Source organism: Schistocerca cancellata, chromosome 4, assembly GCF_023864275.1.
Source record: "Schistocerca cancellata isolate TAMUIC-IGC-003103 chromosome 4, iqSchCanc2.1, whole genome shotgun sequence".
NCBI lineage: Eukaryota > Metazoa > Arthropoda > Insecta > Orthoptera > Acrididae > Schistocerca > Schistocerca cancellata.
In genome coordinates, this window is record NC_064629.1 from 529,144,906 (window position 1) to 529,170,894 (window position 25,989).

A 25,989-nucleotide genomic window follows, 5' to 3' on the forward strand; every position below is an offset into this window, starting at 1 on the left:
CGGACCCTTAGAGACTCAATGGTGAATCAGTGTGGCGAATGGATGGCTGGAGGTAGAAAGTTGATTCCCACGCAGTATAGCCTCCTCCTGATTTCGTTTGCTTAACTTGATACGTCTGTCACGTTCTACTGTAGTTCTTCATTTTATACCAGCTGTTTTTATTTTTTGTTTAGTGGCAGTTTTTTATAAATGTACGTTCTCGTGAAAACAAGAATGATAACCGAACGACGCGATGCAGCTATTGAGATGCTGGACTCTCATTTGGGCAGAGCACGGTTCATAACCCCATCTGGCCACGCGAAGTTGATTTTTTTCGCCTAAATAATTTAGGATACGCAACAGAAAGGGTCCTTGACGAACTCCGAACTTTTACTCCACCTCCAATCACATCTACCTTGAAGGAGCGTTAAATCTTCCTCCCTTTTCTCTTAAGAGAGCGATAGTAGAAAATTCCAATTACGTACAACTAAGGAAATCGTAGTTATTGGTAAGGTATCGTAGAATAAAATACCGTGCACATTATGATAGAATGCGCGACCGTGCTCGCGCGCGCGCCCGCGCGCGCGTGCGTGTGTGTGTGTGTGTGTGTGTGTGTGTGTGTGTGTGTGTGTGTGTGTGTGTGTGTGTGTGTGAGTGAGAGAGAGAGAGAGAGAGAGAGAGAGAGAGAGAGAGAGAGAGAGAGAGTCCGCTTTTTCCTATACATTCCGATCAAAATACACATGATGTCCAATGCAACGTAGAGGCCACTGATACACCATATCCGGACACCACCAAAAACATACGTTTTTCATATTAGGTGCATTGTACTGACACCTACTGCTAGGTACTCCCTATCAGCGACCTCAGTAGTCATTACACATCGTGAGAGAGCAGAATGGGGCGTTCCGCGGAACTCACGGACTTCGGCCGTGGTCAAGTGATTGGGTGTCACTTGTGTCATACGTCTATACGCGAGATTTCCACACTCCTAAACATTCCTAGGACCACTGTTTCCGATGTGATAATGAGGTGGAAACATGAAGGGACACGTACAGCACAAAAGCGTACAGGCCGACCTCGTCTGTTGACTGGCGGAGACAGCCGACAGTTGAAGAGAGTCGTAATGTGTAATAGGCAGACGTCTATCCAGACGATCACACAGGAATTCCAAACTGCATCAGGATCCACTCCAAGTACTATGACAGTTAGACGGGAGGTGAGAAAACTTGGATTTCATGGTCGAGCGGCTGCTCATAAGATACACATCACGTCGGTAAATGCCAAACGACGCCTCGCTTGGTGTGAGGTGCTAAAACATTGGACGATTGAACAGAGGAAAAACGTTGTGTGGAGTGACGAATCACGGTACTCAATGTGGCGATGCGATGGCAGAATGCCCGATGAACGTCATCTGCCAGCGTGTGTAGTGCCAACAGTAAAATTCGGAGGCGGTGATGTTATGGTGTGGTCGTGTTTTTTCATGGAGGGGGCTAGTACCAATTGTGGTTTTGAGTGGCACTATCACAGCACAGGCCTACATTGATGTTTTAAGCGCCTCCTTGCTTTCCACTGTTGAAGAGCAATTCGGGGATGGCTATTGGATCTTTCAACATGATGGACCACCTCTTCATAATGCACGGCCTATGGCGTAGTGGTTACACGCCAATATCCCTGTAATGGACTGGCCTGTTCAGAGTCCTGATCTGAATCCTACAGAACACATTTGGGATGTTTTGGAACGCCGACTTCGTGCCAGGCCTCACTGATCGGCATCGATACGTCTCCTCAGTGCATCACTCCGTGAAGAATGGGCTGTCATTCCCCGGGAAACCTTCCCGCACCTGGCTGAACATATGCCTGCGAGAGTGGATGCTGTCACCAAGGCTAAGGGTGAGCCAACATCATATTGAATTCCAGCATTACCGATTGATGGCGCCACGAACTTGTAGGTCATTTTCAGCCAGGTGTCCGGATACTTTTGATCACATAGTGCACGAAAGAGGCCTTCAAGATTCTGAAACAAGGTTTTCGGCAAGTATCTCACACTTAGATTAATATTCGTATATTTTATGTCTTGAGATATATGTGTAGATACAGAATTTTTAAGGAATGATACCATATAATTTTGTTTACTAGCATTCGATAGCTCGTGAAAAAATGCTTACAGGAATGTTAATGTGTACGAACCTGCTCTGTAGCTCACATTTAGCCTACTGACTAACTATTTTTAAGGACATTTTCGATAAAAATGTTGAAATGGGTTATATCACATTACTACTTTTTCCAAGGGATAATGAATGCCATTAACACGTTAGCATTCAATGTAAAGAAATATAAATATAAAAATAAAAAAAACTATAGCTTCATTGTAGTGGTAGGTACACAGTTTACGAATACTAACCATTCAGAAAAATAGTTCCACCTTTGCACATTGTCATTTTGCTGGAAAGCTGTTTCGACATCTGGATCCGTTTGTGGAACACTAGGGGTTTGGTTGTACACCTTGGATATTGCACGCTAGTAAAAATTTGAGGATTTCGAAAAAAATAAAAACAAAAAACAGAAAAAGAGTATTCTAATTTTTCGTACACGAATAGCAATAATTGTTGCATATTCTACAGATTCTTTATAGGATCAGAAGTATGTCCAGTGGTTTATAATATGTCATCATGGATACGGATATGAGTCCCTTTGTTCACACGTCCTCATAAAATCTTTTAGCAAGGGTGCTATAGTTACAAAAGGTTTAAACAACTTTGCTAATGATAGTCTGTCCGTGAACGGTATTGATCATCACCAGGAATTTTGCATAGAAATATTTGTTTGGTTACCGGAATATAGTAGAGGTTTATTGGTGCTCTTGGCTAGAAATTTTCTGTTTCCAGAAATCAGTGAACTAGTCAGATATTACGGAATCAGATGAGATGTCACAAGACGTAACTGTAACTTTCAAACTGGTGTCATAATTCTCAATACTACACATATTTTGATAAAAATAAGTGCAGTACTTCTATCGTTCTTTCTTGTAATGTTCATTGGACGAGAGACAAACCGTGCAGCAGTGGAACGGCTAACAAACTGGTAACAATTGAGTTGCTAGTACAGTGACATCACTGATGTGTTTCCGTAGCTATTATACCATCCATCCAGTAGAGAAACCGTCCCTTCTTGAAAACTTGTGAGGATTGTGGTTCTAAATGATGTGCGTCTTCCAGTCATTTAAGAGAGATATCTAATGATATTTACGCAAATGCAATAAAAGCCCTGGCTGTGGCATTCGAGCGATAAGTATTTATGACTTAATTCACTGTCTAAAAGAGTTATGTGATAACGAGCATTGTGGTCCATAAAAGGAATGAATATAGTTTCCCCAGTACACAGTGAAACAAAATGTTGGAGGCTTTTGTCTCTCACAGTGGTCTCGTATAGAGTTTTTGGATGAGTGGGAGATCTTTGTATCTGTTGGTAACAGGAATTTGTCAGCAATCATTTGGTAAATTTATTGAGATGTCTGGTCCTCTAATACGGACTTCGTAGCATACGTTTCAGACTCCCACATAACGAAAAGGCTTAGGTTATCAATCTCTACTCAAAATATCGACTCAGTCTGAAACTTTATTTTGTTATATAATGAGGTCTCCCATGACTGAGACTGTTCTGTATTGAGTCTTTGGAAATTTACTGTAGCGTTGCACATGGAACTTATATCATCAACTACGCGCATATAGATCATCATGGAAAAATGCCTGAGCAGCTTGAGTTGACGTTTTATATTCTCTTATTTCAAAAGCTAGCTGTCATTAAGTTACAGTCTGGCGCCAAGAGAAAAAAGTTTACATCGAGAGATAACGATAGCGTTTGATTGTGGTTGCTTTTGTGTGACTTCGGCGTCGAACGCTTTTTCTCCTGTGGTCGTGAAATTACTATCTGATGCAGTCCCAAGCCGTACCCGTGTGAGAGGCCAACTTGTAGCCTTCGGATGGATCGTCCCGCCATCGATCTCGGCAAATAATTTTCGTAGCAGAGTGATACATTTTTCCCCTTTCGTAATGGTGTACTCCGAAGTTCCACAGACACACTGCTCCATGTAACATACGTCAATTGATTCTGTTACTAATGCGTCCTATGTATGAGGAGGTTTAAGCGCAATCAGGGAGAGTTTTAACATGAACCTTGACCACGAACAAATCCCCAAGTCGATGGTTGCGTATTGCGAAGATTGTCACTGAACTGTGGGAACATAACCGCATAGACGCCTTATACATTCAGTAAAAGGTAAAATTCTCCTCGAAATCTTACGTGGAATAGGTTAGAGTACTGCGCTTGTACTCTCATTATAATCATATATTTTCTTATATTTGCACCCTAACATAAGGCAATATTAGAGTTATTACCACTATTACTTACTAAAATTGTATTTGCGGTTTATCAGACTAATGGTGACATAGGCAATCGAGACTTCAAATCAGTTTCTATGAAAGTAGTCGCTGTACATCGGTGAAAAGCATTGCCATTTTTGTAGAATTTCCTGTGATATTTTGCGTACGCATTTAAGTTTAAAATAATCCGTGGTATTACTGCTTCAAACGGAAATTAAGAATATTCTCAAGTTACACACATAACTTAATATTCTACTAATTTAAGACATTTTATCTTGCGAATGAAGGTACCAGTTGTAACGGTCATGAGAAGTTGTCAATAGCGCACGAAGATTTGTGAAAGAATCTACAGAAAGGCTCAGAAACTGGTGATACAGAGAATCTGTACACTACCAAAACATGAAAATTCGTGGGAACATTGTCGTAAAATGATTGTGAAAAGTATTGACTCCAGAAGTGTTAGATTGGTTGTAAAGTACTGATACTTATTTTTGGCAACCTGTTCTTCATTCTCTGAAACATCGGTTTTCGACTCACAAATTCAAATCGTTGAAATCGAAATTTGACCATCGGAGACGTAGCACTGCCTGATTTCGTAAGCGCCAAAGAGGCGCAAAGATTCCCTTAGTGCGTAACACCCTATTCCCTTCGTGCATTATATACGATTTAGTTGATACAGCAGGCAGACAAACTCATGCAGACAATCCACAGCGCATACTTCCTCCTACAGGAAAAGAGGAAGGAAGTGGTACTCTGCTGCGTACCAGGACATAAAGAAATAGAGGGAAACGACTTAGTTGATGGAACAACTAAAAATAATACTTATATGGCATCAGTCGACAGTTATCAATGATTTCTACAGAGTGTGGGACACCTGTTTCAGTGTCATAGTCCTGTGACCCCTCTGTACTGAAGCTTGCAATCAGACACATGGCTATCCTCACTGAGACAGCTTTCATTATTTCTCAGATTAGTTGGTTCATCCTATATTTTACGTGACCAACCATCCATATAGTGCTACATTATTATCGTAAACACCCTTACAGACTCTTAACATGTTTGAAACAGTTCTGGCGCTGCAGTCCGGAACCGCGGGGCTGCTACGGTCGCAGGTTCGAATCCTGCCTCGGGCATGGGTGTGTGTGATATCCTTAGGTTAGTTAGGTTTAAGTAGTTCTAAGTTCTAGGGGACTTATGACCTAAGATGTTGAGTCCCATAGTGCTCAGAGCCATTTGAACCATTTGAAACAGTTCAGATGTTTCAGTAACATGTGAATGATAATTCTTGGCTTCATTTCGTATGTTTTGAAGTACACTTGCCCTAATGAGCACATGATTAGGTGCTGATGCATCTCGCTGCTGAGCAGAAATCCAGAAGCAACACTACTACGTCTTATAGATACACAAGCTTATAGTTGAGAGTTTTGCAAGTTGAAAAATTCGTTTTGGTACTACTGCTGCTCCGGTAGATTTATAATGTTATGTTCAGCCGCTGCCTCGTCTTAATACGACACATCTTGTTATCTAGGTAAAAAAGAAGAAGAGCGAATTGCTTACATTTTCATTTCGGCTGTGTGCTTATTAACATCTGCATTCAGTTGGCAACAACAGCGTCATGACTCCGATGGCCTCGTTGCTACTGAACAAGAAGTAACGTAGGAGCAAACCTGTTAGTCTTCCAAAGGCAACCGTCTCCAAAGCCGACAGGGATGATGACGTCGATGCTCTGCAATGAGGGAAAAAAATCTTCTTAGTTTTTTGCACGCAGTCTGTAAAAAATCATATGAGATTGTAAACACGAATGTGTGTATCGTTTATTATGTGGAAATATTGGGGAACCAGACCGTAAAGATTGACTAAACTTTTGTGAAAAGCTCATCCTGACTAGAGTGTACTAGACAAACGCTCGTTAATTTGGCCCTCTAATTTCATACGGAACTTCTCATCTTCCTCTCTCGCAACCAAACGCTTACCCTATTACGTCACCTGAGCTGGGATCATCTGTTTCTTTAGGTCGGTGTGCAGTCGGATATTTTTATGTCTTCGCTGCGGCCACTACGTCGCTGATGTATCTAGTGCTGTGCTCACCGCTAAGCGTAGTATTTTTAATTGTTCATATAGCGGAAGGATCGACCGGCGTTCTACGGTTGCCCAGGAGACGCCCCAGAATTTCTCACACATTTCAACATTCCTACGACACATATGCAAAAGTAGCATAACCTAAGTCAGTGGATTAATTTCAAAACGAGAGAAATTGGGGAGGTGGCTATGTGGCTCTGTACCTGATTACAAATCCAAATGTCCACCCACATGTTGCCCAGGCTGTTTCGACAACGCTGCAGATATTTTGCTGAGAAGTCCTTATACGTCCTCCATACAGTCCCCATCTCTCCCCATGCGATTTCCATATTTTTGGAACTCTGAAGAAAGACATTCGCGTTCGTCTATTGACTTTGGACGAAGAGGTGCCCGCCTGAGTACAATCACGGTTTCGTAGGCCACCACAATCATTTTTCTGTGAAGACATAAAGGCATTAACCGTCTTGTCTCACAGTGGGATTAACGTATTACATTTATGGCGATTAATTTTGAAATAACAATTTACTTACGTTTTCCCATCCATCTCGTTTTCATTTGGCTGTCCCTTATACCTGTTACTGACTACATTATGACAGCATTTTAAATTTGGTCAGTTTTCTTCTTCTGCACTTTCCTTATTAGGCCAGTTGTGGCCTCTTACGATTCCCATCTTTTTCTCGGTCTGCCAGGATCTCTTTTCCCTTTTGGTTTAAAGTACTTTCCTGATGCGGTAGCCTCTCTGGATCAATTCGTTGTAGATGTTCATCCCATTTATTTTTGTTTTCATCCAGTTTTTCTTTGACACTGCAAATTTTCAGCTCCCTCGAATAACTTAATTTCGTATTTTGTCTATTCTTTTACATCCTTTTACTGCTCTAACGAATCTCATTTCTACTCTTTGTATTTGTTTTCCTTGGGTTTATTCAGTACCGACGATTCGCTTCCATATAATAAGATCGACAAGGCGACAGGATTATAAATTAGCAATCTTGATTTCTTTCCGTGGTTTATGGTTTTAAGTTCTATTGATTGTTACATAGATACTCCCAAATCAATTCAACTTCATCTGGATATTTTCTTCTCATTCATATGATACTTTACATCCCGTATAGTTACACTATTTTGCCTACTCGGTTGTGATATCATCAACTACTGTCTTAGTTCCCACTAAATATTTTCCACAGAAAGCCATTGGCTTTTATTTGCTTGAAGATATTTTCGTATTACGTTCTTTACATATTTTATTTAGTACAAAAATTCCTTTTTGTAAAATGTCTTCTCATGAAAAAAAATTGGTGTAAATTCGTCAGCATATCGGAATTATTTTAGCTTTACCAAATGGTTTAGTTGTACCTCAGCGTTTAACCTAAAATTCCATATGCAAAATACATCGTCAATGTAAATATTAAACTGTGTAGGGAATAAACTACAGGCTTTTCTAACCCCTTTATTTATTTTTATAGGTTTTGTATACATGCCTTCTATGTCTGTTATTACTGATGTTCCTTTGCATATGCTTTTGGTAGCTGATACAAGCTGTAAAGGGGTAACCTCTGTGCTCCATTTTTCTCCATAACTTTTGTCTAACCACATTATCAAAAACTTTCCCAGGATCTATAAAAGCCGGCCGAAGTGGCCGTGCGGTTAAAGGCGCTGCAGTCTGGAACCGCAAGACCGCTGCGGTCGCAGGTTCGAATCCTGCCTCGGGCATGGATGTTTGTGATGTCCTTAGGTTAGTTAGGTTTAACTAGTTCTAAGTTCTAGGGGACTAATGACCTCAGCAGTTAAGTCCCATAGTGCTCAGAGCCATTTGAACCATTTGAGCCATCTATAAAAGTAGTGTGTGTGTCTCTGTCAAACTCTCTCTGCTTTTCAACAAGCAGTCGTGAAATAAAGACTAAATCAGTCGTTGATGCTCCTTTTCTAAATCCAACCTGTTTCTCCACAAGCAAACATTATGCTATTGTATTTAGTCTTCCGTTTAAAATTCTTGCATTTAGTTTACACGCTGTGCCTAGTAAGCTTATTCATCTGAAGTTTTTCATTTTTTTCTCCTGTCTTATATATCATTTTACTATTGTTTCGGTCTCTAATTATATAAAATACAGAAAATTAAATTTTTGTTGCCTTTGGAAACCCGCAAACAGGCAGCCTGCAACTGAGACCTGGTGTCCGTTTTAGCCATTTAGTAATACACCAGTATATTCCGAACCATAGAAATTATGAGGATTCATGGCGGTGCTCTGTAAACATTACAATAAAATTATTGTAACATATTTGTGATGGGTTGTTGTCTTCGTTTGTTTCAGACCCGCGTGTAAACCACTGGCCCATGATGAGCAGTCCGATGCCCACGCTCATCATCTGCATTATCTACGCTTATTGTTCCAAAGTCGTGGGGCCGAAACTCATGGAGAACCGCAAACCCTTCCAGCTGCGCAACGTGCTGATCGTCTACAACCTCCTCCAGACACTTTTCAGCTCCTGGATATTCTACGAGGTAAGTATCGGATATAACCGACAAGCATGTTCATTAATCTTTTTTTGCTATTCTTCTTCTTCTTCTTCTTCTTATTATTATTATTATTATTATTACCACCGTTAATTTCCCCATATGGTAAGCGCTAAAACACAATCAATTTTCATGGTATTTTTTTCTGTTTGTTGCTTTTTTTTCTTTCCAAAAACCTCTGACATATTAACCGTACTTTTTCATCTCTCCTTTCCACTTCTTTCCTGTTTTCTTCTCTTCGGGCGTTTGCTGAAATTTCTGTTTTCTGATTTTTTCTCTGTATTTTTGCCTGTCTGTCGTGCCTTCTGCGGAGACGTTCGGTTTCCTGAGGTCTTCCATGATTTCCCTTACTCAGTTGGGTTTCAATTTCTTCCTTGTCACTATGTTAAAAATTTTCTTCGTCAATCTATTTTCGTTTATCTTATGTATGCGTTCGTAACTTTGCCCTTCTTTGTAGTTTGTAATAGTCTATGTCTGTTCATACAGTCCTTTTGTCGGTCTCCTTATCCAGATCCCCCCTTTCTGAACCGGCGACGAGATCTTTCTCAGTATTTTCCTCTCTTGTTTTTCCATCCCCTTGATTTTCATCCTTCTCTTGATTACTGTTGTTTCTAAGTTACATAAGACTTCTGGTAAGACTATTGTACTACAGCACCTTAATTTGGTACTGGTGGAAATACTCCTTTTATTGTAATGGTTCCATAGAAGTCCGTATGCGTTTTGTAGTTTTGTGACACTTTCTTCATTGGATGTCGAGTTCAGTCCTGTTTTCTGTGTAATCTCTCCCAGAAATTTGAAACCGTCTTACTTGTGTTATCTTCGCATACTTCGTTACCAGTGAGTATTTGTCTGTGGATTTTGTGTCCATGTACTGCTTTTTTTCATATGAGATTTGTAGTCTGTTGTGGCTGAGATTTTGTGTAGTGTCTCTAGAGCTTCTTTGGTTTCTTTTCTGTTATTTGTTATAACGGCTATATAATCGGCAAAGGCCAGATATTTTATGTTGACGGATCTATACTTGCGTCTCCCCATGTTTAACCCGTTGACTCCTTTGTCCCATGTCCTGATTATTTTTACCAAAACCGAATTAAATAGAATGGGCGACAGGCCGTCTCCGTGCCTCACTCTTGTCTTGATTTCGAATGGTTCCGAGATCTTTCCCATAAGCTTCTCTTTGGAAGTCATATTTGTTAATATTTCCTGGATTAGCTTTCTGGTCTTGTTGTCTACGTTCATACCTACCAGATTATTGGAGAATGTTCCTGTATCTATGGAGTCATAGGCTTTCTTGAAATCGAAAAATGTTATTGAGGTGTTCCTGGACTTTCTTCTTGTTAATATTGTTCTGAATGATCTTCCCTTCCTGAAACCTCGTTGGTATTCTTCTGTCTGTGGATCTATTTGAGGCTCTAGCCGAATTAACAGGTCTTTTGGAGGACTTTGATATGCTACAGGCTGTAGTGAAATTCCTCTGTAGCTATTAGGGCCTTTTTCGTCTCCTTCCTTGTGGAAGGGTGTATTAGCACTGACTTCCATTCTTCTGGTACCTTTTCTGTTTACCGAATATTTTTGATGGTTCCGTGTATTTTCGGTGTGATATTTTCGTGGTCCAATTTCCAGATTTCCTCAATCAGTCCATCTTCTCCAGGTGCTCTGTATTTTTCAATGCTTTTATTATTTCCACCATCTCCTCGTATGTTGACGGTTTGGAATCGAGGTTAGGTTCTGGCTTCTCGAACTGTACAATCTGCGTTGGTTTATCACAGTTTAGTAGTGTATCGAAATATTGCGCGAATATTTCACAACTTTTTTTAGGATTTGTCTCCAATGTGACGTCTTGTCTTTTGAAGATAACCTCGGTGGTTGATACCCTGTTATATCTTCTCTGTATGTTCTGTAAAAATTTCGTGCGTTTTTTTGTTGAAATTCTCTTCTATCTCTTTCAGTCTGTTGGTACTCTCTTCTTTCTCTAGGCACTATTTTCGAAGTGGTCTTCTGTACCCTATTGAATTCTTCCCATTTTTCCGATGTTCTATGACTGTTAAATTTCTTCCAGGCTTCTATTCTGTTTTCTACGGCTCTGTCACTTGTTATGTTCCACCATCCGTGTTTCCTTTTTCTCTGTGGTTGCCCCAATTTTATCAGTTTCTTCATTTTTTCTGAGAGTTCTGTCCAGTCATTCTGTCGATTATCTTTATTTTTTCGGTAAATTTCTTTCTTGTTTAATTGTAGGTACTCTGGGTCTGTTCTGAAAGTTCTATTGGTTCTCTTGATTTTTCTGTGTGGTATGATGATGTTGACTATCGGATTAGAAAAGTCCTTTCCTTGCTCTTACATTCATTATTTCTCTCGTATTTTTCGTGGATATCACTATGTGGTCTATCTGAAGTTCTTCAACGACATCTTTGGTGGATTTCCATGTTCGTATTTTTTTATTTGGTTTCTGGAATTGCATGGACATGGTCTTGAGGTCGAAATTCCTGCGGAAGTTCATCAGGTTCTCTCAGTTCTTGTTTGCCCGCTTGTGGGCCGTGTGTTCTCCTGTTGTCTCTTTGAATTTTCTTTCCCTGTCTAATTGGGCATTAAAATCTCCTAGTAACACTTTCACTTGCTTCTTGGGGATTTTGTTGGTGGGTTCTTCCAGATCTTCCCGGAAATCTTCTAGCATCTGTGGGTTTTTCTTGTTGTAGTTATTTGTTGGAGCATCTGCTCTGGTTAGTGTACAGGCTCTGTTTCCAGATCGTATCGTGAGTGTTGATATTTTTCTGATTTTGTAGCGAAATCTATTACAGAGTCCAAAAACGTGGTATATTAAAAATCCCTTCTTTAAGTGAAGTTAAGCCACAAATTTCTTTTCTACCCAATTCTGTCAACATTTCCTCACAGGTTACGCGATCTATCCTGACGTTCAGCATTCTTCTGTAGTACCATATTTCAAAGGCTTCTATTCTCATCTTATCTGAACTGATTATAGTACGGAGGTGAATTAATCATGCATCAGTTATTTACTGCTTGCACCCCACGTTTTTAGTTTCATTTATTACAAGTTTTTTCACAGCTAATAAAAATTCACAATCACAGATTTTCAGAACTATCTATATCGGGTTAGGAATCTGTATGAGATAAGCAGAAATTATTTTATACTTTTTAGTCCGATTTAAAAACGTGGTACATTAAAAATATATTTTTATTTACATCATTATTTTCTGCTTTTTAGTCTTTTGTGTATATGAAATTTTTCAACCGAATTCAGATATTTTGATGATATTCCAACTGAGACATGTGGCAGGTTTATTTCAGTTTCTCTTCATCTGACCCAACCAATACATTGCTTCCTCCTACGTTTATCCCACGAAAAGGCCACGAAGGTAAAAGTTAGAGAGATAGGAGCTCACACGGAGGCTTTCCAGTAAACGTTTTTCCTGTGAAACATTAGCGACTGGAACAGGAAAAGGGGAAAATGGCAGTGGTACACGAAGTACACTCCGCCACACACCAGACAAGAAAGCGAGTTAATATTGTACTGTCATCCAGTTCTGAGCTATGTTTAAAATGTCAACTCTCTAGCTCATCGGAAAGTTAGTTTAAAATCAATTTGCAAAATTTGTTCAAATGGCTCTGAGCACTATGGGACTTAACTTCCGAGGTCATCAGTCCCCTAGAACTTAGAACTACTTAAACCTAAGGACATCACACACATCCATGCCCAAGGCAGAATTAGAACCTGCGACCGTAGCGGTCGCGCGGTTCCTGACTGTAGCGCCTAGAACCGCTGGCCAAAATTTGTTCCGAACTGACAGACACACAAGGAAGCGACCTAATAAAAACGTAGTAAAAAAGCGATAAAACGCAGCCAATCAAGGAGTTGTTCTTTCTACCACTTGAGTTTTTCCACTTCTAGACGTCACACCTCTAACTGCAGTTTTTATCTATTCTTGCAGTGCAAGGGCATACGTGTTTTTGAGCATGGCCAACCTCTGGTCTTTCGTTAGTTAATCTTTTCATCAGGCTCACCTCTGGCTTCAGTGTAAGTCTCACTGACAATTACCTTCGCTGTTGATTGCCATGAGATGCAATTCAGACTTCCAGACAAATCCACCTCTCATGTAGTTCTGTGCCTGTCAGCAGTAAAATTCACTCGTAATTAAGAAACAATATCTTTCATATGACGTTGCCTCTTGCCAGAGATGGATTATTTTCTGCTTTCAACATACTCATAAATACTTTCTCTTCTTCCTTCAGGAGTACGTGTCTGTTGCCACAATAACAAAACAAAACACACGAAATGTCTAGATGACAGTGGTTCTTCACAAAACAGAAACGTGAATATATTTGGTGCAATGAAAGTGCTGTGTGCTAAAATCTAGCAAATACATGTGGAAGAACAGGAAGAACGACGTAAACAACAAGAAACCAGACCACTGAAGATGTTTTAGAACGAAGCGAAACGCGTTTGGTCTTAACAAGACTTCCGTCACAGTTGCAAAAAAATGGTATTTAACCTATACAACTTCAGTATATGCAACTGCGGAAAACAGGCCGACAAACAAAGAAGACAATATCCATTACGCTTGTTTGAAAGTCAGCAGTTTCTTCTGTCATTACGGGACACAAACGAGTTGTCGAAAATCTCGGAAGGAGCGTTTCAGCCTTCCGTTCTGCAATAGAAGCGTACGGCACATCCATGATGCGACCTCAAGTGCCATGTTAATTGGACGGCATACCTCCACTGTTGAGCAGACGCTGCAGCTGGAATGACCGTTCTCAGGAAGTAAGCTTGTTCACCTTCAGTGCAAGTGTTTCTCACTCGGAGAATTACACAGAATTAGCGGCCTAATTTGGTTTCACAAGGGTAGCACTAAGTATCTGTGGCCAGACGAGTTGCCTGGCAAAAACGGTAATAAATTATGCACACAACCCGTCCTCGTCAGTCAGTCTGTCTATTGGTAAAAACCGCATGAAAATCGTTACAGTATTTCTGAGATTAGCCTCCATATACACAGAAAAAAAAAACGCGGCATGTGACTTTAAGTTTTAAGTTAGTATTATGTGTACATATCAGACAGCTGCACTCACAGCGTTACTTTTAAAAACTCGATAACAGGCAGAAGCATCATCTAATGCTGTGTGCTTTCATAGTGATTATTATCTAAGTTCTTCTTTTTCTTGTTCCTGTCCTCCTTACCTACACGACGTCAGCATGATTATCATAATATGCAGCATTTCTAATGTTAGAGGATGACCGAATGTCCTTCCTGTTGCCACCTCTTCATTCCCCAGAATGGAGTTTCTGCAACCCAGCAGTCTGCGTGTAGTGTTACTCACGTCAAAGTGATTGAACGCTTTCTAAATGTTTGCGAATAGTGTAACTGAGGCGGGACGTGAGTAATAGCCTGGTATTCATCTTGTCGCGTGTGGAAAACTGCCTAAAAACCACTTCCAGGCTGACTAGCACACCGGCCCTCGTCGTTAATCCACCGGGCGGATTCGATCCGTGACCGTCGCGCCTGTCCAAATTCCGGAAGCTGCTGATTACTATCTTCCAACGACCTTGCCCATTGGTAACACAGATCACCGAAGTTAGGCGCTGTCGGGCTGAGCGAGCAGTTGGACGGGTGACCATCCGGTCTGCCGAGTGCTGTTGGCAAGTGTGGTGCACTCAGCCCTTGTGAGGTAAACTGAGGAGCTACTTGACTGAGAAGAAGCGGCTCCGGTTTCGTTAACGGACATACGGCCAGGAGAGTGGTCTGCTGACCGCATGCCCCTCCATCTCCGAGTCCAGTGACGCTTGTGGGGTGGGGAGGACACGGCGGCCGGTCGGTACCGTTGGGCCTTCCAAGGCCTGTTAGGACGGAGTTTAGTTTTTAGTTATGAGTACTATCTATGATGAAACCAATTGCTTGCAACCAGATTGAGAATATCTCGATTCCGTGGGAGCTGCTGATAGTGTGCAGTCATTAGGCGTGTACGAGAGTCAATGTGTTTATGATACTATGTGTGGCAGTTACAGACTAGAAAGAATATCATTAGCAGGATTATGGTCAGGACAACATCCTAGTTAGACACTCTGAAATTCTTTGGAGAACGGCGTAGTAAACTGTGGAAATAGATTAACGGCGCTTTAGTTCACAAAGGTTTTAGTATTAAGTTGCCCGCAACACCACTTTTGACCCCCGAACTACTTTCAGTAGACTGTACAACCAGTATTCGATGTATGACGTAAGTAAACATGTCACCTATTGAATCAAATATTACAATAAAAGGAGACAGGTTAAGAATAAAAATTTACCGTGCTCTATCATCTTTGTAGAAGGTATAATAGCGGTATCATGTCAGTATGTGGACTACCCCTTTGAAAAAGGTTTGAACATTTCACGTAAAACATACTTCAAAATCGCTTGTATTACAAAGCGGTATGCGAACGTAAGTATGAAAAATCCTTAGTCGTGTAACCTTGAGTACTGTGCTTACTGGAGGATAATTAATAATAACTACCTGGCTTGTGAAATGCATCGCTCACTAACATGAACAGACAAGCTTCGCCACCAACTTATTGTTCACCCAGTCGTGACTAACAGGCCACCTAAAAACCTAATTCAGCCTGGTGGCCTAGACAGGATCTCGCTGTATCCGAGTTGCTTGTTTGAAGTTTCACACTATACAGGCAGATCTTTAAATATGTGAATTTATTGTACATTTCGGCTGGTAAGCAGCATAATTAAACGAACAACTGTAATGGCTCAGTGTTTAGCAACATTATGATAATTTGTTGAGCCAGGGTACTGAGTATTACGAGTAAAGATGCAGTCGTACTGCAGTGTTGTACTCCATGACTGATTTGAACACGAACGTATGTAATAATACGTAAAGGCAAGACTGTCGAGAAATGAACGGGAGAAGTATGACAGTGTTTTCTGGGAAGGGAGATTGTTTTATATGAAAGGATTTGGTCCATGATTATTAAGATGTTACAACTTTTTATAAGTGGCTGGCAAAGTTCTGCCACACTTAAAGGAGTATCTACCCTAAAAAAAATTGTCATTTACACAAATTCTACTTTATTGCTGTGGCACGAAGTCATATATTGTGTGTCACGAGGCATAAAGTCTTGGTAATATCAGTGTTGTTTCATGAGAAACTTTGAATGTGGCCGCTTTGTGCCCTCGTGGAAGCACAGCTGCTTTTTAAGAAGCAGGACGCTGGTTCAGCACCCATCTCTGGCATAGATGTGAGTTTTAGGTGCCATTTCTGTGTATGCGCTTTTACATCGGGAGCTTGCAACATAAAAAATAATCTCAGAAAGAAATATCATCGCAGTTATAAAGTAGGGTGATTGTGGGTGTGTGTGTGTATGTGTGTAAAAAAAACTAAAGTTGCACTATGGACTGGATTATAGGTTATATGGTAGGACAATTTCCTTTTCAACTTTTTGAAAAGGGCCTCCATTGCCGTTCCAGAAACAATAATATGACCTCTAACGATAAGCTAACACCAAAACGACAATCTTGGAAGAAGTTAATATTTATCGGAAGATCATCGTCCGATAAATTAACGAAATACTATCATTACTGGTGATCAGATTAAAATGTAAAGAAAGAAATCTTGACTCGACGACTGGTTTTTCAAGAGAATATATTAAAACTAAGAAGGCTTGTGGCCAGAACAAGTTCGTGAGCAGTCAGTGTTCCAGAACAAGATTAAATGATGAATAATTGTAAGTGAGAGTTATGTTGGACTGGGGTCGGTGCACAGATTGAGAGGCAATGCGACGTGGCAAGGTTCCGCATCGTCAGCCCCCACCCGGCCCATCATCCCATCCACCCCTGCGAAACCCCACGCGGAGGTGATTAAGCAGCGTATTGTCCCCCTCACCCGCTTTTTTGTATTCGCTGCTATTGTTGAAACTTTGGTTGCACAAAAGGGTGCCTTACGATAGGACTTTGTCAAAGAACTAGCGATGCAGACGTTTTTAACACGTATATTTCAGTATGCGATTCTGGAATAGTTCGTTAAGCAGCTTCTCATTCGTTAACCTGTCAAATTGCTTTACAGCAGTTCGTTCTCGTTTCAGCCGGATGTCGCGAAAATGAGTTTTGCGTCTCCTTTGCCATGGCTTATGCTTGTAATACAGACCAAGATTTATTCATCGTACGCCCAGAAACTTCATATTAACTGTATCCTGTATCTTGAAATCGTAAGGTAATCTCACACCATAGCCGATGCAGTTGTGTTCGGCTAGCTGGTGGCGTCGTGTTTTAGAGTCTGCGAGTAAAAAAATCTTCATCCGCAGAATTGGGTGGGAAGGAGAGAACACTTCATTATCACCAAGACAGTATGCCAGTAATCTGTACGAAATTCCAAATGGAATAAGGGTATAGGATTGTATTGAGAGTGTGTAGTCCATAGGTAGCACATAAGCTTGACTGTCCCCTAGTCGTACACTACGGGCGGAACAGCCTGTATGCAATCCCCACGAATAATCTCATCCTAACCTGCCCTCTCCTATATTTCAGAGTTTCCTTTAGAATTCTACTGGCACAAGACTACGTGTAAAGTAGTGATAACAGTCAATCCACACTGTATACATGCAGTTTCATGCACGGATCAGAAGCAACCAATCACAAACCGCAACTACAAGGCCTTAGCATTATTACAATTATTTGTATGTGGCTCACTTCTCATTTTATACATTGTGGTTTCATCTCAAGTCAAATTTACCGTTAAATAAGAAGGACATTTATTTTATAACATTATCATACTGAGTCGGGACTTAGCATAAGACATACTATTAAGCTATTCCCTACACACACGCACAGAACTCCACATCACAATACGAGCGATTCTGTTCTGTAACAGGTACTTCACTCTTCTCGAGTTCTTTTAAGGTACAACATAATCAAAATACAAGCTATTATTGAAGAAGCACCACTTCTATCTTTCAGAAAAAATTTCCACTGTGTAAGAAGAACATTTACTGTCAGTTGAAATTTGGGAACGTAGAGCTGTGGCCTCGCAGGATCATTTTAGAAAATTAGTCCGCAATATGACGAATCAAATATAGAAATTAGATTCAGCTGTCAAGCCATTCAGTGGCTCTTCACACTGCTTGGACTATACAACGATACTGCAATAGCAGTGCTCTAAACGCACATGAAAAAAGCGTGTCCTTTCTTTAATGAACCATCCCGAAATTTTCCGCAATTTAGGGACGGGAATTTGAACCGCCGTCGTCCTCAAAGCAAGTCCAGTGACTTTCCACTGCGCCAACTTCCTTGATCGGCTATTTTACGGTTAAAAACGTGCTCATTTTGTTCCATGCCGTTCCCTTTAAGACCAGTAAACTTTCTGGGATGTTTTTTCCATTGGGCAGATTTTATCCCAGAAATGTGAATTAGAAGGTCAACCAAAAATTCATCCTCAACTAAAACAACTTTCCAGCCACGAATTGCTCTTCAGATAGGGGCACTGGTGAAAGTCAGAGGGTACCAAACCTGCTAAATGCAGTAGTCCTGCTGCGAAAGTTCCTTTTTTTTGTTTTTAATGTGAACTGTCCTAACGAAAAATGCTTCCTTTATACAATCGAAGAGTGTAATCACGCAGCATAAGCGCCTCACATCATTGGCCACATTACGCCACAGGAATAAGCCCTGTGTATAACATTTTCATGCTGTCGGTAGAATCTTCAATACTTACACGTATGTCAATCTCGCCGTCGGATAGAACATGCAAATTATTTAAAACTTTTGCGATCAACATTGATTTTGGAGGCTCTTCTGCTTCACTATTTGTTAAGTCCAAATACACCACAGGAGATCCGCCGATGGGGATAAGTTTTTCAAGGCGACATTCTTGAATAAATGCTTCACGGATTTCTTGCCGCATCAGATTCATATGCGCACTCAAGCTTTCGACGAATTTCTCCGTCGTCCATTATTATTATTATTATTATTATTATTATTATTATTATTATTATTATTATCATTATTATCATCATAAGTTATTCGTAGGCCGAGTGGTACTTTATTTAATTGGCAGATTATGTCATGGAGATTTCACGCAATCACGGAACTTCCATATACCACCAGAGATTATGTCGATGCCTGTGATGGGAGAACATTGGTAGCGATGTGGATATCGTTAAGTGAAGGATACTCAGCTTATTTCTCCGTTGCCTTTCAGCATTAAGCCCTCGTTTCCATGCAGCACTAAGAATCCCGGGTGAAGTAGTTAATTGACATTCTGATCTCAACGACTTCTTTGATGACAGAATCCTTGTAGGAATGAGCATAAAATAAGTTTGTTGTTTCATCAAATATAATCGTATGTTTGTTCATGATGCTATGTTCGGCAACAGTAGATTTGTCGAAATTGCGATATTGAAAGTAACTTCGGTAATCTTTGTAGCGTTCTGGAATCGTTCGTATTGACTGTGAAATTCAAAAGGAATTTCATCTATTTCAAGAACGCTGAAACCGAGGCTGTCTTCTACTAGATGCAGCATTTCTAATTTTCCTGGGTGGCCGGAAACGTGTTGAATATTGTATCTGCCCAGGCCTATTTTATTTGTTGTAGCTCCGCACGGAGAAAGGGGTGCTACAGACTGATCATCTTCTGCTTGAGTATGTCTGTGTTTTTGTTTTTAGAGATAGCTAATTTAGTACCTCGTTCACTGCAACCTTTCTTCCTGAGCGCGTGTCATCCTGGAATCCAGGTAGGCTTGTCAGAACACTTTTCGCTTTATGTATCAGCGTGTTCTGCATTCTTCTGGGCTAGATGATGAAAGCTGTGAAGAGCTTCGATCTCTTATGTCCGGATCATAAAGATGTCGTCAATATAACGAAAGAAACAAAGACGAAGAGGAGTTGAAATTGCCGCGAGTTCTTCGAAATGCTCCGTAAAGAAATTAGCCCCTGTCAGAGAGAGTTTAGAAACCGTGCCCATTCCTTCAGTATTTCATAACATTTACCATTGTGTAGGTGGTCGTCAAAATATGACGCAATTCAGCCAACTATGAGCGGCGATCAAAATGTTTCCGTTCGAATGCCGATACGAAAACCAGGAAAAATCACCGTGAGCACTGAGGCTGTGATCCCAACGACGCACCAGGTTGAATATACCCCTTTGTTAAAACACCGTGTCTTGATGCGTGAAGAAGTCCGTACCTGGCTGCTGCACACCCTCATTCGACAGGACTTGACTTGACAATCCTTTAGCGCCTTTTTTAAGTGATCGAAGGCGTGATAATCGCATGGGGAGAGGTCAAGACTATGGGACGGGTGCTCGAGTACGAGTGTATTCCACTTGAGTTAGCATTGCGCTACGATATTTGCGAAATAGGGACGTCCGATATCATGAAGCAGCAACACCCTTTGTCGCACCTTGTCGCAGTTTTCCGGGACGTTTCACGTTGTAACAAACATTCTTCATTCTCCGATAGATGCCTATTCGTGTTTGTCCTTCGGCATCCAAGAAAAGAATAACAGCATGTTGATCCTGCGCCGGCCGCTGTGGCCGAGCGGTTCTAGGCGCTTCAGCCCGGAACCGCGCTGCTGCTACGGTCGCAGGTTCGAATCCTGCCTCGGGAATGGATGTGTGTGGTGTCCTTAGGTTAGTTAGGTTTAGGTAGTTCTAAGTCTAGGGGACTGATGACCTCAGATGTTAAGTCCCATAGTGCTTAGAGCCATTTGAACCACTTGATCCTGTTTGGACGCATCTGGTAATAACGTCGACATAGTTCACATTTCCGCACTTACCGCAGTCACATCGGAAAGACACGAATGCCGCACTAATCTCTTGCCTTCACGTCGCTGGTTATATAGCCGCATCGTAGTCGCGCTACGTCGCATATACGCTGCAGCAACGCCCTGAAACGGAAACTTTTTGCTCACTCCTTATAAATAAAGTACGAGGGCTATTCCAAAAGTACGGTCCGATCGGTCGCGAAATGGAAACCACTGTGAAAATCCGATGAAGTTTTGCACAGATGTGTTAGCAGTGTCCCTAGTAATTCCATCGACCCCGTCAAGTCGCTCTTTTCAGTTCTGAGCTGACAGTCAGCACATAAAGATGCCTAGAAAATAGTGTCTCCCGCCAAGTATGAGGGACTGGTGAGAAATTTAGCGTGAAGCTATGCAGCCCACTTAATATAACTGTCATGCATTTCCTTCTTCAAGACAATTCTCAACCGCATTCTTCAGGGGCAATGAAGATGGCCTACAGCGTTTTCGATGGGAAGTGTTTGACAATCCACAATTCAGCCCGTAAATGGCTCCCTCTGCGTTTCATCTCTGCTCACGGGAACCGCTGACTATGAAAACAACATTTTGGTACAGACAACGAGCTGTAGACCAGCGTAGAGAATTGGCGGGAAGCACTGGCGGCTGCCTTCTATGTCGAGGGTACTGGAAAGTTTATACAACGTTACGACAAATGTCTAAGTCGGTTCGGCGACTATGTAAATAAGTAGCTGGAAGGTTTAGCTAACTATTTCAAATAAAACATTTTAGATTTTCACACTGATCTCCAGCTCGCGACCGATCGGACCTTACTTTCCGAATAGCCATCGCACCACACGGCCTAGAGACAACTCTTGGCGATAACGTCGAAGGAAGTCATCAAGAGCTAGATGTTACATTTACCTCTGACGCGAAGCATTTGTGTAGGATCATCTACGTCTGCATACATAATCCGCAAGCCACCCACCCTTTTCTGTGCCACTCGTAAATGGTGCCAGAGGAAACAAACTGTCTTTACGCCTCTGTACGAGCCGGCATTTTTCATGTTGTCTTCGCAGCCCTTACGTGCAATGTACACTGGTGGCAGCAGAATCGTTCTGAAGTCAGTCGCAAGTTTTCTCGATAGTGTTCCGCTAAAAGAACGTCTTCTTCCCCCCATGAATTTCCATTTGAGTTAGCGAAGCATCTCCGTAATATTCGCATGTTGATCGAACCGACCGATAACATATGTAACAATACGCCTCTGAATTGCTTCAACTTATTGCTTAATCCGACCTGGTGGGGATCCCGAACAATCAAACAGTACTCAGTACTGTGCGCTGTCTTCTTTTAAGATGTGACACACATTTCCAAAATTCTCTCAATAAACCGAAGTCGACCATTCGCCTTCTCAACTACCGATCTTACGTGCTCGTTCATTTCATAGCACTTTGTAACTTTACGGCCAGATATTTAATCGTCGTGACTGTGGCCAACCAATACTGAATTCGTAAATTACAGGTTTGTTTTTCCTGCTTATATGCATTAACTTACATCTTTCTACATTTACAGCCAGCTGCCATTCATCACCACAACTACAAATTTTGTCTAAGTCATCTTGTATCCTCCTACAGTCACTCAATGACGACACCTTGCTGTAAACCACAGCATCACCAGCAAACAACCGCAGATAGCTGCCCAGTCTGTGCGCCAGATCAGTAATGCACATAGAAAATAAGGCGGTCCTATCACAATTCCCTGAGGCATTACAGACGATACCCCTGTCTCTGATGAACACTCGTCGCCCAGGACAACATACTGGTTTTTATTACTTAAGAATCTTCGAGCCTCTCACATATCGGGGAACCTCTTCCGTATGATCGTACCTTCGTTAACAGTCTGCTGTGGAGCACCGTGTGAAACGCTTTCCGGATATCTAGGAATATGGATTCTGCATTTTGCCCTCTATCCATGGTTCGTAGGATATCACGCGACAAAAAGGGCAAGGAGCGTTTCGTACGAGCGATGCCTTCTAAATCCGTCCTCATTTGTCGAAAGAAATTTTTGTTTCTCAAGGAAGTTTATCATATTCAAACTCGGGCTATGCTCAAGAATTCTGCAGCAAACCGATGTTAAGGATATTTGTCTGCAATTTTGTGAGTCCGTTCTTATATAGTCGAGTCACCTACTTTTTTTCCAGTTGCTAGGGACTCTGCCCTGGGCGAGAGTTTCGCCATAAATTCAAACTAAATAAGGAACAATGCCGAAGCATGTTCTCTGTAAAACCTGGCGACTTATTTGTTTTCAACTCTTTCAGTTGTTTCTCAACGCTTGCCTATTTTTGTTTCTTCCTCACGGAAGTCCGTACGACGGTCAAACGATGGTATATCTGTACGACTCCCCGTGTGAATGATTTTTTTAAACGTGAAATTTTAAACTTCAGTTTTCGTTTTGCTGTCTTGTATTGCCACACCAGACTGGTCGACGAGTGACTGGATAGAATCCTTCGACTCGCTTTGTGATATTGCGTAGGAGCAGAGTTTTCTCGGGTTCTCGGCAAGATCTTTCTCTAAGATGTGACGGTAGAAGTGATCGTATGCTTCGCCCATCGATCTTTTTTAGACGCATAAATTTTTACTAACTTCGCCTGTCGACGTTTCCGCTTACTTTCCCTTTCTTTATCTGAGGAGTGGCATCTAAAACTGACAGTTGACGAGTATTTCGTCTTCAGTAGACACCCAACGGGGAATAGTCTTGATTCACTTAACCTTCTACTGTACTTCAGAAGCCACCGTGTTGTGTGTAGTGGATGGTATATTGTGTATCCCCAGATCCACCGTTTCTGTTCCACTCGTGAGCGGTTAGGGGAAGAAGATTGTCGGAACCCTTCTGCATGAGCTCTGAATTCTCTAACATTTTCATTACGTGGTATGTAATTTGAGGAACACGGGCTCTCGAAATTTTTGACACTAAGACTCTCCGCAATGCGTAACGTCTTGCTTGAATCGTCCACCACCGTTACTTCTTGAGATTATGCTAACTAAGCACAACATGACACAGCTTCTCTTTGAGTCTTTTCTACCTTTCCTGTTAATTCAATCTGGTAAGGATTCCAGTGTGACGACTAATAATCAAGAATATGTTGGAGGACGGTACGTAAGCGATCTCTTTCGTGCATGAATTACACTTCCCGAAGATTCACACAATAAATCTTATGTGTTGTGAAACCAAAGTACAATTATGCCGCCCCAGTTGTCCACATATGTGATTTATTTAATTTAAAAATACAACGTGTTACTGGAAGACATGATCCCATTTTCAGTTTCTAGAAATAAGGAAAACAAAAATCATTACTTCACATTATTTCACATACGAAAATACATGTAATGGAAATCTGTTTCCCATGTCCTGTTACGTACCTAAAAAACATTATGGCATTAGGCACAGTCAAAAATAAGCAAGCTGTGATTTAGTTTTTATATTTCTAGTTACTAATTTATGTATATCCAGGTCCGTTTCTTCCCGTGTCAGCCAAAAAATCCTCCCCTGTCAAAAAATAAAAACACCTACAGCCGTCCTTATAATTTTATTTTATTTTGTCGCTACCAGTTTCGACGCTTCATTGCGTCATCTTCAGGTTGTTTCAATGCGGTACAGGTTGATACGATCCCCATGCATAACCCACCAGTCGCCAGCATTACTGAATTCGCAGATAATGTGTCAGCACTCCAACCATCAAGTTGTAGCTGTAGGTGTTTTATTTTTTTGTCACGATAGAAAACGGCCGTCGTCCCAGAGACGTCCTGCTAAAAGGGTGGACAAACAAAAAAAAATCCTCCAGTTCCTTGGTCATACTGAGAGAAGAGATGGATAAAATGTAGAAAAAAATAATCATGGAAGGAATGATAGAGGGAACGAAACCGACGGGGAGTACAGGTAGAAGGTGGATAGATCAAATCAAGGAGGTCTCCTGTCTATCTCCTCAGAATCCTGTAAGAGAAGCTGGTAATCGTCCGGAGTGGAGACGCTTGGTTCATGGGGTCTCGACGCCCAAAATAAAGTATGATGACTCGTGGTGGTGATTAGTGAGCACATTTTTGAACGTTGACAGAGCGCTTGTAATAAGGATTCGATTGGATGCCACGGACAGCCTATGTGGGACATCAGTGAGTATTATGCTCTGTCTAATCTCAATAGATGCAAACATGGTAACAAAGGTGCAAGATTATTTTTCGTTTTGCTATGACGTAGACAAACAGACGTTCAAAGGTCTGAGTCGCTAGTTGTATCGTTGGTGGCACTGGTGTATATTTAGCTAGACATTACGATCGTTGGTAGGTGATTCGCAGTTCTTAAGCAGAGCTCTGTGAGAGTGTTAACCGCCAATTTATACCATGATAGGTGTAATGGAAAGTCGTATATATTTGACAACGCATGTTTTCTGCTTGCAGCCGGCCGGTGTGGCCGTGCGGTTCTAGGCGCTTCAATCTGGAACCGCGTGACCGCTACGGTCGCAGGTTCGAATCCTGCCTCGGGCATGGATGTGCGTGATGTCCTTAGGTTAGTTAGGTTTAAGTAGTTCTAAGTTCTAGGGGACTGATGACCACAGATGTTAAGTCCCATAGTGCTCAGAGCCATTTGAACCATTTTCTGCTTGCTTCTTTTAACTATGTCTACTGGCACAGTACTTTTAAAGTACATAATACTACACAACAATATAAAGGGAGTTCCGTTATACATGTGCTAGTATGTGAAATAGTGCGTAGTAATGATTTGTGTTTCCCTTGTTTATAGAACTTGATAATAGGATCATGTCCGCTCGGAACATGATGAGTTTGCGTCATAACATAATTTTCGTATTTGCAATCTGACTATGGGGTCTGCCTTCTCCATGTCCAGATTTATGCGAACGTGAAATCTTAATTAGCTTCGGGAGCAACCTCCGCCCTTTCACTGCCACCCTACTACCTTTTCCTTGCTCACAGAACGACAGGAAATCGCTTTGGGGAGCTCAATAATTCCGCACACAAAGCTCGTGTTAGCTTCCGCTGGTCTATCGTTGCCTTTGCCTCATACGAACTACGCTCGAATTTGCAGCAGTTATGCTGCCGCTTCCTTCTGCAACCATAATCATTTTCCAGTAATTTGGCAAATAGTTAAACAATTAAATCTGAAAGGATTTGCGTATGCTAAATTTGATCACATCCGATTATTTCACTCTAAGTTCCTCAGCATAGATTCAAACGTAAAACAGCAACCCGCTAACAATGATCCTGTTGACGTATTGTCCACATTCCACGTAGCGTGAAGTGTATAAAAAGCGGCT

The 25,989-nt window shown here is 41.4% G+C and overlaps 1 protein-coding gene across 3 annotated transcripts in view; it reads left to right on the forward strand.

Annotated features, from left to right (window-relative positions):
* Positions 1-25,989, forward strand: part of LOC126184520 (elongation of very long chain fatty acids protein AAEL008004-like) — a 647,799-nt gene that overhangs the window by 364,943 nt on the left and 256,867 nt on the right. For all 3 annotated transcript variants that reach the window (XM_049926915.1, XM_049926917.1, XM_049926916.1), the window contains one exon: positions 8,747-8,937. In XM_049926915.1, the coding sequence (XP_049782872.1) occupies positions 8,747-8,937 (191 nt within the window). The remainder of the gene's footprint in view (positions 1-8,746; positions 8,938-25,989) is intronic.